The 16743-nt window shown below is 37.4% G+C and overlaps 1 protein-coding gene across 5 annotated transcripts in view; it reads right to left on the reverse strand.

Annotated features, from left to right (window-relative positions):
• Positions 1 to 16743, reverse strand: part of akap9 (A kinase (PRKA) anchor protein 9) — a 242384-nt gene that overhangs the window by 18333 nt on the left and 207308 nt on the right. For 4 of the 5 annotated variants that reach the window (XM_060824926.1, XM_060824923.1, XM_060824925.1 and 1 more), the window contains 5 exons: positions 15680 to 15902; positions 14406 to 14556; positions 6708 to 7394; positions 1455 to 1711; positions 301 to 403 (listed from right to left, as the gene is read on the reverse strand). In XM_060824926.1, coding sequence (XP_060680909.1) covers positions 301 to 403; positions 1455 to 1711; positions 6708 to 7394; positions 14406 to 14556; positions 15680 to 15902 — 1421 coding nt within the window. The remainder of the gene's footprint in view (positions 1 to 300; positions 404 to 1454; positions 1712 to 6707; positions 7395 to 14405; positions 14557 to 15679; positions 15903 to 16743) is intronic. The other variant, XM_060824924.1, reaches the window with a different exon arrangement.

Consider the following 16743-nt stretch of genomic DNA (forward strand, 5'->3'; position numbering starts at 1 on the left):
AATTGGTGTTTATGAGGAAATAAGGGATAATGTTCAAGGACAGAGGTATACCTGGCTATATGTTAAGACAATCCTTTTATTAAAAAAGTTCTGTCACCCAAAGCTCAACAGTCAAATCGTAATTTACCCAGGCAGGGTTGATTGAAAAGGATAATACTTAAGCTGCTTTTGTTTTTAGCAGATGTTAAAAAGCTCCATTTTGTTGCTTAGCTCCCAATCCCAGCAGTAGAAAGATAACTGAGAGACCGCAGGGTTGAACACAGAAAACAATACCAGATCTTTAGTGTAATTTAACCTCACCTCTGGAACAGGGATTTGCAACTGCAATGCAATGTCCTGAATGTTATTCTGTAACCAGATCAGGTCTTCATCATCTGTGGTTTCACTGCTGTGCTGCATTCTACTTTAAATGAATAATGGATTTCAGCTAAAGATACTCAAAATTGTAAAATAAGTAAAATTGGCATAAATACTAGCATCAAGCAATGTTAACATTTCAATTGTTTTGTTAAGTGAGTTTCTTTTCTATTATCACACACATATCACATTAAACATTGAACATATTCTCTTTAGGGCCTGCCACTAAGATGACAGAAATGTCTCCAATGTCAAGTGACACTTCTATTCAGGAGGGAAGAGGATGAATGTTTTTAAAAAACTTTAAAGACTTTAATTACAAATGTTAAATAACTGCACTAGTATAAAATACAACTAAACTAAAGATATTATATATTCATCAGCTGCACAGAAATACAAGAATAATTTCCAATCTTTTAAACATTGTTTCTTCCAATGACAAGTGCCAAAGAAAACTGAACATTGAAAATAAGCATGGGCAATAAATGCAGACTCAGCCAACAGTACCCTCATCCTACAAATTAAAAAGAAAATGGCCCCTTGTCACTTTCAGAGTGAACGTTTCCCTGTAGCAAATAAAGCTGACCCATGTGAGCTTTGATTATTTTGCATAAATGTTTACAGGGAGGGAACTGAGAGCATGATTAGAGGTTTGCTGAGTACAGATGAGAAGATAAAGAAATCACACAACTGCGGAATGTAACAGGGGAACCTCACTAATTTTCTGACATTCTGTTGCCTGTCTATTAGCCAATGAGATAGACATTGGCTATTTTCTGGCTCAGAGACTGAAGGGCAGAGGGTAGCACACGTCAGGCATGACTGAAAGAATGTAATATAACAAGTAGGAGAGATAGAAATAATGGTGACTAGTGCAGGGGAAAGGGCTCCATCTCCACCAGTCACATGGAAGAGAGCAAAGACTGCCTAGGTGCAAACCTATTTAAATAAAGGAATTAAGTTCCTAGTTCTCTATGGTGAGATGCAGACATACAATCTAATGACATACAAAAGACAACATTCATGTATGTAGGAGTTTCAGTCACAATACATTAACATTTTTGAATCCCCATTATTCATTTCAACACTCTTTATACCTAGTAGTAACTTTGTTGGCCAACATTCTAAGTTTGGAAATAATCAGCTGCATCTTCTGTCTGATGCATTCCATGTTAATATTTTCTCCAGGTGCGCTGCCTCCTCCATCAATTTCAGTACCATTCACTGATTCAGTATACCATTGCTCGCTATAAACTGAGGCATCCTTTCCATTCTCTGTTGCTGCCAACTTTTGGTGCATAATCCAGTTTCTTGTTCTATCAGTTGAAAGCCCAATGTTGCAAGTATTCTGCAACTGCAGGGAAACAAAAATCAGGTTAACAATGTGTATGAAAAATAAACTAACAGTCCACTCTCATGACCATTTATATTTACGTATATACCAGAATAATTTGTGTTTTTGTTTGGTGTTCATCAACCATGTACTACACATTCTTTTGATCTATCTCAAAAAGGTATCACCTTTGGCAACAAGGTAAGAATGAGTAATCCCTAGCTTAAAAAAATAAATTGGTTAATCTTCCAAGAGCAAGCCAAGAGAGGAATTTAAGTTTCATTTTTCTGAGAAATAGATTTCAAAATCTGGTCCTGGTGGAAAAGCTGTTGGTACACATGGATAGGTTGCCTTTCAAAGATAGTTGCATTAACAGGTATTAATAGAATATGATCATGAATGTTTTGGTGCATATGAACAGTGGCTGAAGAGGTCTTTCACTGCTAATAATATCCTGGATAGCCCTGATAATCAAACTATGGGGTAACAAGTAGGGAAAATTCAAAGATTTGCTTGCCCCAGCTAACTTAAAAGACATGTCACTGTCAGACATTTTGGACCAGCTTGAGCAGCATTATAGTGCCAAGTCACTGGAGATTACTGCAAGTTATCAGTTTGGAAGACGGGATCAATTGTCCAGTGAGGGCATTGCAGAGTTTATTGTGGCTTTGAAAATTAAGGAAAATTTCAAGAAAGAGTGTGTTACGGTTCAGAGTTGTGTGCATTTTAAAAGCGAGGGCAGATGTATTAAGTTCCTGACCTTGCCAAATAGCAGTTTTCATCAATAAGGTAGAATACAACACAAGAATAGTCAATTGTCAGTCACTACTGAAGTAAATAAGCTTCATTAGATTATGCCAAAAGTCCCAATCAAGGCAATTGTATAGTCTTGTCACCATGTTATACCTTTGTGGGGCTGTGAATTGTCCATTTCTGCAGTCAGAATGCTACTGTTGCAAAAAGGGCCATCTTGCCAAGGGATTGATTGGATTTGATTTGATTGTCATATCAGAGGTTAGACAAAATACTGACAAGGAGGACATGATACAAGTGAACATTGACAAATAGTAGCAGATCATTGACTGTTAATGCGATCTTTTCAATAAAAAGCACAAAAACATTAAATGCAAGTTCACAGTCCAATTATCATCCAAGTAGTACTGAATGGAGTTTTATTGGACAGGGAGTTTGATATGGAATTTCAGCATGACACTGAATAGCTGTACCATCAAAAAACAAATTAGCATCAGTTGAGAAATCACATCTAAAATTAAGGAGTTGTAGAGGATATAAAATTTCTACAAAGAGCAATGGGCAAAATTACCAACTGTCATAACGAAATGTCAGTAACTAGTCCCACTCAGAAGGAACTGATTAAAAACAGTGAAATTACTCTCGAATATGATTTTTCACATAGAAATGAAAAACACAATGCAAGAGTGATTGTCAAGGATCCTCAGCTGTTTCAATAGAACTGATCACCTGATTCAAGGGCAAAGGGTACTTGGGCTGCACCCATATGGTCGGGCCAAAGGCAAATGGCTGTTTGACACGATGTGGAGATTATAAAAGTAACTCTCAATAATTTGCCAAATGTCAAAAATCTGTTCATTGTGTTGTTCAGAGATCAGGTTTCTTCAAAGTTAGATCTGATATTTCCCTTTCCACAAATAAAATTGACAATGAGTTAAAGTCATATTTCATAATTAACAGTCACATAGGTCTACTTCAGTTTCCAGTGTTTCTGAGTCCTCAGAAAGTTTGAGTTGGTGAACTAAATGTTGCAAGGAATTCAGGGATTATGTTACTTGAATGACAGATTTGCTTGAGATCCAAATAGGCAGACCCATGATGAGAAGCTGAAAAAGGTATACAAATATTTAGAAAAGCATGAAGATCAAGTAAAAGCAGTTAAAGGGAAATGTTTCAAAATTCTGTAGTGTAGTTGGATCTCATAGTAGCCAAAGATAGGTTACACCCTACCCAGAGAATTGTTCAAAGCACTAAGAAATGCTCCACACCCTCTATACTCCATTAGAACTATTTTTGGTAGTGGTGAATTATTTCAAGAAATTCATACCAAATTTGGCCCCCTTTTTGGCCATTAAACAAACTTTTTGAAAAAGGGTGTTCTATAGTTTTTGATAAAGGAGTATGACAAAACACTCAAGCTGCATTAAAATAAATGCAAAGGTGGGAAATGCTTATGTATTGTGGTGTCCAAAAAGATTAAACTATCGTGTGATGCATGTTGATGCAGTGTAGCTGTTGTGATCTCTCAACTGTTAGATAAATGCTGGAAGTGCTTTCAGGAAAGATATTTTGCACACAAAAAGCAATAGATGTTCGAAACTCTATTTCACAAATGGCAGTTGATGCTGGATAGGTTGTTAATTTAAATTTGAGATTGATCAATTTTTGTTCAGTAAATGTATTACAGGATATGCGCCAAAAGCAAGTAACGGAGTTAAGCTACACTTCAACCATGACCTCACTGTATCCCTCTTAGAATACAAAACTAATGGTTAAGTTAGATTTGTGGATAAATGGAAAACAAGTTGTATTGAATTTTGAGTACCATATACCACATTAAAGACAAAGGAGTCTAATACCACCTTGTGGTCATTGGCACATATATATATAACTGAATAATTAATTCAATGTTGACGTCCCACGTGCTAAACACTATTTAATATGTTTTGAAAATATATCAAAGACTTTAATTTCAGCAATACCATTTCAAACAAATTTCAGTCTTTTATATTATTAAGTTTTTATAAAACTGAAACACAATGCCTTTATGGTTAAATTTGTATGCGTTAAGAACATAATACTATTACAATGCTTCTAAAGTAACATCACTAAGCAGAATTTAGGGATTCTCAGTTGGTTGAATATACATTTTGGCACTTATTCATGGTTTTAAAAAGCAAAGATACGTTCAACCCAATAAACTATTTGACATAGTAATGGACGCCAGAGTGGGGCCTGTGACCAAGGATTCAAACTCTGAAAACACAGAAGAAGGAAAACATACGTAAAGTGTGTAGTAAAATAGATATTCGACAAAAAGAATGGCTTTAAAACAAACTACTGGTGATACTGTATTTTTCTGAATTTTGATACGTGTCAGCTAAATCATTGTGGTCACATTCAAGTCTCTACATTCCTATGTCGCTTTGTATTTTATTAGGTTTGTATGAAGAGGCCTTCCTTGTTTGCTCTTTCATATTATAGAAACAGAAAACTGTGCTCCAGTATATTTTTGCTTGATACCACATGGCAGAAACAGTTTTCTAAGAAGTGACTCATGTTGAAGTGAACAACAATACAGTACAACCTTGATTATCCAAACATCAATTATCCGAATTTCAGATTTTCCGAATAAGATCTCAAGGTCCTGTTTAAACAGCATTAGGCAACTCAGCATTCAGTGATCAGTTAAACAGCATTATGGAGCATATTGCTGGATAACCGAGAAATGTTCGATAACTGGCTCTCAAATTACGATAGAACAGTTATCGGTTAAACGGTATTATGGCATGCATTGCTAGATGACAGAGAAATTTTCAGATAACCAGCACTCACAAATTATCGCTTGTTTACGATCAGATCGATTATCTGAACGATCAATTATCTGAACAAAATACTCCCTACCTGTTTCACTCGGATAATTGAGGTTCTACTATATTTCCTTTAAGCATGAGAAAAGCAAACTGCTTTAAAATATAATATATTAATAGATTGGGAGTACACTTGGAAAAACTTGTGAAACCTGTTGAACTGCTCTAGCGCTGAGCTGCACGCTACAAGAGAAACTGGTATGAAAACAAAGAACTGTGGATGCTGGAATTCTGAAATACAAGCACAATATGCTGGAGAAACTCAGCAGGTTCTGTAGCAGCCGTGAAGAGACGCTTCAAGTCGGGATGAGTACAGTTCTAATGAAGGGCCACTGGACTTGAAACATTTACTGAGAGTTTCTGTCTACAGATGCTGTCAGACCTGCCTGAGCTTGACTAAAAACTGGTATTGAGAATGCAAAATGAGGGATTTGGCATATGATTGTTGACGACTTTTTTTTCATTTGTGGACAACTGATCAAAAGCTTATCGTAAATTTTGTTAACAAGATCTTGTTGGCTAAACTATTAGAATTTAGCATAAATTTAGCTCTGGTTAGTTTATTTTATTAAAAATAAAATACTGCAGATGCGTGACATTTAAAATAAACACAAAGTGCTAGAAAATGCTCAGCAGTATTGGCAGCATTTGTGTAAAGAAAAACAGGGTTAATTAGTCAATTTGAAAATGACTTATTCAGTCATATTTGAATCAAATGTTAACTTTGTTTCTCTCTCCATCTGTTTTATGCTGCTAAATTTCATGTTATTTTGAAATATACAAAATAGTTAGATTTTATTTCTTCTAGACTAGCCTAGATCAAGGGAGAAAGTGAGGACTGCAGATGCTGGAGATCAGAGCTTAAAAATGTGTTGCTGGAAAAGCCTAGATCAGCCAAGTTACAAGGCAAATGTTCTTCATTTGTGCGAAAAAGTGAAACTCTGAGGATGACTACGTTACTTTTGACGGTAATTGCTCAAAAAAGAAAGTGTCATGATTATGATTGCAACCCAATATTTGATTTTGTCATTGTAATGTTGCACAAGTGAATGCATTAGAAAATAAAAGTCAAGTTTAGATTCGATACCATACTCATAATCTCTCCACTTATGTTCCAAATCAGATTTAGTGGAGCATTTTGATATGCATAAAATGACTACAACTTTTTGGGTACACAACTGGCTATCCATTTACAATTCTAACATTTCAACAGATATCTCTCTCATTTATAATTTTTAGTTTCACATTTTATACTTTATTTCCTATCTTTGACATTTTACCCCAAACTATAGAGAATATCTACACACATAATAAGTACTATATAAATGTAAACTTTTGGCTGTAGTTGTGACAAGTTGTTGAAATGAGGTATTAGTCAATTTTACACCATGTACCTTTGCTTGAGGGATCTTTTCAGTGACAGCCACATCTGTGTCCAATTGATTTTCTGCCTCTCCTTCAGTTCTCACTTGTTTCATTTCCTGTAATGCCTGAACAGTTTCTTTCAATTTTTCTTTCTCTCTTTGCAACTTTAAAACTTCATGTTTTTCTTTTTCCAACTGGTCCATGAGTTCTTTTGCTTGTAGCTGCAAGGAATCTACTTTTTCCAGGATCTGTTTATGCGATTCTTGCTCCTTTAACAGGGACTTCCTATGAATCTGTTGCTGTTCCTCAAGGTGTTGCCTCAACTGAACTGACTCAAGTTTGTACCTTTCCATCTCACTCACCAACTCTACTATACGATTATGTTGATCTTCTAGTTGTCTTTGCAGCTCCCCTATTAACATTTCAGATGTCTTCACCATTCCTTCCTGCTTCTCCTTTGCCTGTGGAAACAGCTTCAAGATGCGCCGTTCTCGTTCTAGTGCACTGCTTAATTCGCAAGATTTTATTTTTTCAGCATCCAAGGCAACTTGGAGCTCACTGACGCGATTTTTCTCATGGGATAAGTCAGTTTCATGTAGGGCTTTCTCAGAATCTAGATTCTGTCTAAGGTCATTTATTGTCACCCTTTCATTTTCCAAAGTACATTCCAAGTGCAAATATCTTTTCTTTTGATCCTCAAGTGCAAATTTCAGGTCCTGAAATTAGATAAGAACATGTTTTTCTAATATTGCTAATAAAATTTGCTTCAAATATGTTTAGTTTTATAATTACTGGAATATTTGTGACTATTTTATCATGCAGATCTTCCGTAGAAACAGAAAAAAGGAGTAGGTCATTCAGCCCATCGAGCGTGTTTGCCATTCAACGATCACTGATGTTCATCTATATCAATGCTATACTCTCATTCTCTCCCCATACCCTTTAATGCCTATAGTGTCTTAAAATGTTTTTTTTCTTAAATATGGCCAGTGCCTTGCCCTCCATAGTCATATGTGTTAAAGAATTCCATGGGTTCACCACTACCTGAGTGAAGACATGCCTCTCTATTTCAGTATTAAATGGCTACCACATATCCTGAGACTGTGACCCCTTTCTCAAGACCAACGAGAAGGGGGAAATATCATTACATCTAATTTGTCCAGCCTTATCAGAATTTCACAAATGGGTGGCACAGTGACTCGGTGGTTAGCATTACTGTCTCACAGCACCAGAGACCTGGGTTCGATTCCCACCTTGGTCAATTATCTGCACATTTTCCCCATATCTACATGGGTTTTCTCCAGGTGCTCCGGTTTCCTCCCACAGTACAAAGACATGCAGGTTAGATGGACTAGCCATGATAAATTTCTCATAGTGTCAAGGGATGTGCAGGCTAGGTGAAGTAGCATGGGAAACGCAGGGTTATAGGGATAGGGTAGGGAAATGGGTCTAAGTGGGATGCTCCTCGAAGGGTCAGTACAGACTCAATGGGCTGAATGACTTGCTACCACAGTATAGGGATTCCATGTTTCTTTAAATGAGATCCTCTCTCTTTTTCTTCCAAAATCTATTGAAAATATAAGCCCTGCTAACCTAATCACTCCTTGTATAAAAACTGCCATCCCAGGAATGTTGGTTGCATTCCCTCCATAGCAAGAATATACTTTCTTAGGAAAGAAGACAAAACTGAATACGATACTCCAGGTGTCATCTCACCAATGTCCAGTATAGCCACAGCAAGTACAATTGCTCCTATAATCAAATTTTCATAAAGTAAACCTGTTTACTATTTGCCACTGAACTGTTTTGCTGCACACTTGCTTTCAGTGACTAGTATACAATGACATCTTGGTCCCTTTTGTATTATTGACAATTCCCAACCTATCACCATTTAAACAATAAACTTTTGTCTGCCAAACTCTTAACTCACACTTATCCAAGTTTTTTCCACATGTCATGCATTTGCCCACTCTCACAACACATCTAAATTGCCTTGAAACCTCCATACCCGTATATCCTTTTTACCACCCAATAATTTTGTGCTGTCAGCAACTTGGAAATGCTACATTTCATTCTCTCATTTCCCAAACATTCCTATACTCAATTACTGATCTCTATTGCACCCCATTAGCTACTGCTTTTCACTCTGGAAAATAAAATCTGTTCCTCCTCTGATAATGTCTACGGAATAATTCTGAATCTATGCCAGTTTATCGTTCTTTAATCCGAATGTGCTTTAATTTTGCACGCTAACCTATTATATGGGACTTCATCAAAGCTTCCTGAAAATCCAAATACATTGCACATTCTCCCCGTGTCTGCATGGATTTCCTCCGTGTGCTCCGGTTTCCTCTCACAATCCAAAGATGTGCAGGTCAGGTGAATTGGCCATGCTAAATTGCCCATAGTGATAGGTGCATTAGTCAGGGGTAAATATAGGGGTGAGGGGAATGGGTCTGGGTGGGTTACTCTTTGGAGGGTTGGTGTGGACTTGTTGGGCCGAAGGGCCTGTTCCCATACTGTAGAGAATCTAACCACCATTCACTAGTTTCCCTTTAACTATTCTATTAGTTACCTTGCCAAAGCTCAAGTAAGTTTCTCAAACATAATGTGTATTTTATGACAGTTTAAAACTTTGAAATAGAATAAGACCATTTAGCCCACCAAATCTGCTCTCCATTGAACTAGATAATCACTGATCTGATAGTCCTTATCTTCATTTTACCGCCTTATCCATATACACTTTGATTCCCTCACTGATTAACTATCTATTTCAGTATTAAATTTATCTAATGACCAGGCTCAGCGGTCCTCTGCTGTAAAGAATGCCACTGATTCACTACCCTCAGAATAAAAAAAACTCCTTATCTGTATCTTAAATGGGGAATCTCTGAGATTATATTCTCTAGTCCTAGACTTTCCCACAAGGGTAATATCCTCTCCACATCTATACTGTCAAGCCATCTAAGAATGTTATAAATTTCAATTAGGTCTCCTCTCATTCTTCTAAACTCCAGTGAGTATATGCCCAATCTCTCAACCTCTCCCCATAAGAAAATTCCTCCAAAGCCAGAATCAATCAAAGCAACTTCTCTGGACTGCCTCCAATGTAGTATATCTTTCCTTAGATAAGTGGATGAAAAAGTGCTCATAGTATTCCAGCTATAGTCTAGCAATTGCCTTAATAGCTTTAAAAATACCTCTCTATTTTTATACTTCATTCCCTTTGAAAATAAACACCAGTAATCCATTTGTCTTTCCTATTATCTAGGAGAAAGTGAGGATTACAGATGCTGGAGAGGCAGAGTTGCAAAATTGTGGCGCTGGAAAAGCACAGGTCAGACAGCATCCAAGAAGCAGGAGAGTTGATGTTTCGGGCATAAGCCTTCATCAGGAAACATTCAGGGGGGTGGTGGGGTACTGAGAGATAAATAAAAGGGTGGGGGTAGGACTGGAAAAGCAGCTGGGAGGGTGATAAGTGGATGCAGATGCGGGGTGATTATGATAGATCAGTGGGGAGGGTGGAACAGATAGGTGGGAAACTAGGTCGGATGCTGCCTGACCTGCTGCGCTTTTCCAGCACCACACTCTTTCCTATTGTCTGTTGAACTTGCATGCTAGCTTTTTGTGATTCATGCACAAACATTCTTAATCTCTCTTTGCTGCAGCTTTCTACACTTAAATAATATTCAACTGTTTTATTCTTCCTGTCAAACCTCAGTTTCCCACATGTCAAATTTTGCCTAATCACAATCTATTTATATCCCTCTGTAGGCTCTCATCTGCAAACCTCCCTAATTTAAGTCATTAATTAATACTATAAATAACTACAATTCCAGCAATGATCACTGTGACACTCCACTAGTAACAGGGTGACATCCTGATTATGCTCGCTTTATCCCAACTCTGTAGTCTATTAGTAAGCCAATCAACTAGCCATGCTAAGGTACTACCACTAACATCACAGACTCTTATTTTGTTAAGTTACCTTTTGTGCGGTTTCTTGTCAAATGTCTTTTCGAAATCAAATTACATTTACTAGTTCCTTTTTATCTGTATTGTTTGTTATTTGCTTTCATAAATACATATTAACTTTGTCCAATCCCATTGATATTTTCTGAGTGCTCTGTTATTACATCCTTTATAAAAGACTGTAGCATTTTCCTTTATATGTTAACCTAACCAGTTGGTAATTCCGTGCTTTCTCCCTTGCCCCTTTTTAAATAGTGGGGTTACATTTGCCACACTGCAATCTGCAAGAAATATTTTAGAATTTATAGAATTTTGGTAGATGACAACCAAACACATTCACTATTTCTGTAACACCTCTTTTGACACCCTGTAATGTATATTATCAGGCCTTGTAGCTTGACCAGCTTTCAGTCCCATTAATTTCTCAAGGATTTTTAAAAAATTGATATGGATTTCCTCTAATTCCTTCTTCTCATTAGAGTCTTGGCACCCTAGCATTTCTGGACAATTATTTGTGTCTTCTCCTATGAAGACAGAAATAAATTATTGTATAAGTGCTCTGCCATTTCTGTGTTCTCCATATCAATTCCTTCATTGCTAATTGCAAGGAGCATATATTTGTTTTCACTAAACTTTCTCTTTTTACATAATGTATGAAAGCTTTTACGGACTACTTTTACATTTCATGCTGGTTTATTTTCTTACTATATCTTTCCCTTCTTAATTGATCAATCCTCTTTTGCTGAATTCCAAAGTACTCCCAATCCCCAGACTTGCTCATTTTTCTAGCAACTTTATATGACTCCTTTTTGGATCTAATATAATCCTTAATCTGTAACTGTTGGAACTCATGAATTCATTCCTTTAATAGTAACCACTGCTTATCTAGTCATGCCTTTTCGTGATGTTACCCAATCTATTATAGCCAATTTACCCTTGATACTTTTCTGTTTTCATTTATTTAGGATTAGGACCCCAGCTATAGATTGGCCTACTTCATTCCCCGTCTCAATGAAGAATTCTTTCAAGTTATGGTTACTCTTCACTTAAGGACCAAAAAGATTATTCATTAAACCCTCTGTACTGCACTATACCAATTCTAGGCTGACCTGTTCCCTAGTTGATTCCTCAACATACTAGTCTAAAACACCATCTTGTACACAATCCAGGAATTTACCTGTCACCGTATTATTGCTAATGTGGTTTACCCAGCCTATATGTAGATGTGATTTAGAGATGCCAGTGTTGGACTGGAGTGTACAAAGTTTCCAGCACTGTGGTGCTGGAAAAGCACAGCAGTTCAGGCAGCATCCGAGGAGCAGTAAAATAGACGTTTCGGGCAAAAGCCCTTCATCAGCCCTTCAAAGACATTCCTATACACACATACACAATGACAAACGTATACACACACATGCATCCTCTCATAGACTTAGACCACTTTACACTCACATACACTCTCTCCCACATACACACACACACTCATACATGCCCCCTCTCACAGACTTAGAAATTTACACTCACATATACACTCTCTCTCTCACGCTCAGCACCCCCCCTCCCCCCCCCCCCCCACAGACAGACAGACAGACACACACACACATATACATTTGTAGGGTGAATTTGTACTGCTGACAACAATTGTTATGGTTAACCTGAGAATGTAACTTTTAGAAAAGGTTTTGTGATTTACATATGAAAGAAGTGAAGCTAACATGGTCATTCTAACAGATCAAACACTTAACAAACAATCAAGGTATTTTTCAATGTATAATTTCAGTTACATCACACTGTAAACTTCTGTCATAAATTCTGTGTCTTACAATTGCATACTCCACAACCACCTGATGAAGGAGCGGTGCTCCAAAAGCGAGTGCTTCCAATTAAACCTGTTGGACTATAACCTGGTGTTGTGTGATTTTTAACTATATGCTGATGCAAATCACCTAGAATTGTAATGTTATCTGTGTCTCCAATTTCCTGTTTAATGCCATCCCCACTTTAGCAATATTGACTGGAGGCTTTTTAACAACTCTCGCTTTTTCCCCTTGTTGTTTCTTGCATTCAATCAGACAGGTTTTACATGTAGATTTTCTAAGCCAATATTCTTTCTCACTGTTGCATAAACCGAATCCTTTACCAACACCATCCACCTCCTTTCCCCTGCTCTTTCTAAATATTAAATAACCTTGTCAGTTCAGTTTCTAGCCTTCGTCACCTGCAGTCATCAGTCACCCTGTTCACAACTGTAATCATATTTTACTTGTTTACAACTATTTGCACTACTGCAAAGATTCTGTGCATCTACATGCAGTATCTATGGATTTGTCTTTGGTTAACCTTTTTTTCCCACACTTTTTTGTACTATAATCCTATTTATTGCTAGCCTTCGTTTCCTCTGTTCCCCACTTCTGCATTCTACATTTCTATCTTTCAAGTCTATCTTTGTTTCCGTTTACTTCTCCTTGCTCAAGTCCCCTTCGCAAGCCCCTCTAAGTTAAACCCTCTCCCACAATACCAACAAATGCCCCTGCTAGGTACAACTCATCCAGCTTCAACATGTTCAACACAATTCCTCAGAAATCTAAACCCTTCTTTCTAACACCATCTCTCCAGCCACACTTTCATCCAGTTTATTCACCTCTTTCTGAATGTGTTAGAATGTTTCAGTGGAAGCATCTTTTCCAGCTCCCTATATTTGCCTGAGGGATCTCAACCTTCTCTTATATATATATTTTGTATACGTATCAACATCTGACAGTTTACCCTCCTTCAGAATGTCCTGCAGCCATTCTGTCATCCTTGATCCTGACATTAGGGAGGCAATGCAACATAAAAGGATGTTACATCTGTGACCCTAGAAACATTGATATGTTTCTCTTATGATAGAATCCCCTATCACTAGTGCTCTTCAACCCTTTTTTTCCCTTCTCACTCTGGGCAGCTGAACTGATTGTGCCATAGACTTGGCTCTCACTATATCCCTGAGATACCATTGCTCCCGGCAATAAGTTCTCAGTGCATTGAAGCCAAATAAATCAGTCAAGTTTATAATCGGTGAGCAATTTTTTTTATATTTTACTGAACTTGCTAAATAATATAAATCTCCACTAATGATAGAATACTGTCCCGAACATAAAACTCATTTCATTTCAAAACTAGGGTTTTCTCTGTAATTTTATAAGCCATTTCTACTTATACAAGTATGTGGCAATAGTTAACTAATGAACTAAAATCTTAATTGTGATCAGGTTATTTGATTTTAGGTTTAAATATAATACAACCCTTTAATTTGAAGTTCATCTGTAAAACCAAAGTAAACCACAATTAAATTCAACATTCAAGCATTTCTGTTCTATGCGGCTGAATAAATTTTCATGAGACAGATGCATCAAGGATGCAGTTAAGAGTGCACACAAAATCATAACAGCTATCTAGATCATGAAGATAATTAAGCATTAATACTTTTTTAAAAAAAGATTGAACCTTCCAAATTATTTTGGCCACTAAACTCAAACCTTAAATAAATTTATTTCATTTTTGACCCAGGTTGGTCATGAACAGGATCTGAATTTAGAAGATCTGAGAAAAATCAGAAAATGTACTTAACAACATGCTATGGATTACACTAATGTTTTGTTGACAGAGCAATGAAATCAGTCTGGGATTGGGGAGGGGGGCAAGAGGAGATGGCAGTCAGAAAATGTTAAGCCCTGCTTCTTTGATTCATATTTGATTGACAACAAAAGAATACTAACCTCCAATTCCTCTTGGTCTTGTTCTTCTTTTCTACTTGTCTTACACTGCTCTTTTTCCAATGCCCACTGTAGTTCCCGTGCTTTCTTCTGTTCACGTGCCAACACATCACTCAGCATGTCTACTTCAGCGGCCTTGTCAGTTAACTCAACTCTAAAAAAAATTAAATGATCATTGGAACTTCATTGTTAATTTGGTTGGCCATTTTATATTTACCAAGTATTAAAAAACTTAATAGCAGTAAAAATGCTAATGTTTGAGCTTCTTTGTTGATATCAGATCATGTCTTCTGATAGAAAAAAAAACACCCTCAATAAATTAGCAATTAAGAACAAAAATTGCTAAGCAAAAGGTATTTGTTTTAAGCTTTTTGACTTGCACACATTAGGTCATTTCACAAGAAATTCAAATGTAAAACCAGCATTTACATTGCATGACAGGAGATTGCTAATTGGTTGGCAATAGACTGATTGCATTCTCCAAGGCAACACCTCTCCCAATCACAGTCCACTTGACAACTAACCAGCACTCTTCTCTCATGCAGGTCTTCATGTCTGGCTACCGGGCGAATGTAACAAAGGTTTTCTAGACTGATCCATGGGATGACAAGACTGACGTATTGGATCAGTCGGGATAATATTCACTGGGGTTTAGAAGAATAAGGGGGATCTCTTGAATCCTATTACATTTTAACAGGAGCAGACAGGATAAACACAGGAAGAATGTTCCCGATACCTGGGGAGTCCAGAACCAGAGGTCATAATCTAAGGATACAAGGTACGCTATTTAGGATTGAGATGAGAAGTTCCTTCACCAAGAGAGTGATGAGCCTGTGGAATTCTCTGTGATGGAAAGTGTTTGAGGCCAATACATTGAATGCTTCCAAAAGGAGTTAGATATAGTTCTTAGGGGTAAAGGGGTCAAAGGGTATGGCAAGAAAGCAGGAACAGGGTACTGAGTAGCATGATAAGCCATGATCATATGAATGGTGGCGCAGTGTTGAAGATCTGAATGGCCTATTCCTGCTTTACTTTGTGTTTCTATAAAAATTGGTTTCCCTTTGAATTTGCATTCTTGCAAAATGCCCTGATAACAGCAAGATGAAAAAGTTTGACAAAATGTCTTGTTTCAGCAATATTCAGGTTCTCTACTACTAAACGAATAAAAGATATATTACTCACTTTAGCTGAAAGGACTCAGGAGATCAAGAGTATTAGCATCACAACTAAGATGAGTATTTTTAAAAACTGCTTGACTGAGCCAGGTACTAAATTACCTTAGCATCTCTAAATCTTTCAAGTGCTTATGTTGTGTCTTAAGTGTCGTTTCAAGCTCCAATTTAGTTTGAGAAAGCTCATTTTTCATCTCTGCCATGATTATTTTCTCCAAATTCAGTTGGTCTTGGAGTTCAGCTCCTTTTTCCTTTACTGTATTCAATTCCGTCTGTAACATGAGAAATTGAGTCTCCTTTTGTTGTAAACTGCTTCCTAGTAGTTCCACTAAAAATGAAGAGATGCATTAAGTTTGAGTCTATAAGTACAGATAGCTTGAGATACACATCAGTTTGTTTTAAAGTCATACTTTTGACAGCCTCTTTTTGTGTATTTGGTGAAATTTGCATCAAATTTGGAAGCAGCAAGAAGTTAGTTACAGGTTAAGTGACTGTATAATGGGAGGTAAGTTGGGGAGCTACAGACAGTTTTACAGTTATCAGGCAAAGTACTATCTAAGGGCAGAATTTCCTCTTTCACCCTTCCCCAACAGGCAGGACACTTGGCACGGCTATAAGTCTACAATGAACAACCATGAAAGAGGATGAACTAGAACCTAGGTACTCTTGCTTCTTCAGTCAGACAGGGCGTTGCTAATAGGATGCTCAAATAGGGCAATGTGCTGCAAAGATTGCCTTCATAATAGGGCAGCCCTGCTGCCTCAGTGTCAGAGGCCCAAGTTCGATTCTAGCCTTCCGTGACTGCATGGAGTTTGCACATTTTTCCAGTGTCTGTGCTGGGTTTCTGTCCGCTGCTTCAGTTTCCTCCCATAGTCCAAAGATGTATAGGCTCACTGAATTAACTATAGTAAGTGTGGAGTTATGGGGTAGAGATGGGGGTTGGGTCTGGGTGGGATGCTCTTCGGTCAGTGCAGACTCAATGGGCTTCTTTCCACACTAGGAATTCTTTGATTATAAGCAAATTCCAAGCCTGGTAGTCTTGCCAAGTACAGCAAGGGGAAGGGCTTCTTCAGAGACCATTTGTTAATTAGCCAAGAGCTTCAATTTACCCAAGGACATGCAGGTGGCTGGACACCAACCCTGCCACTATTACAATGCCTGCAGAGGCA

This window comes from Hemiscyllium ocellatum, chromosome 5 (genome assembly GCF_020745735.1).
Source record: "Hemiscyllium ocellatum isolate sHemOce1 chromosome 5, sHemOce1.pat.X.cur, whole genome shotgun sequence".
Classification (NCBI taxonomy): domain Eukaryota; kingdom Metazoa; phylum Chordata; class Chondrichthyes; order Orectolobiformes; family Hemiscylliidae; genus Hemiscyllium; species Hemiscyllium ocellatum.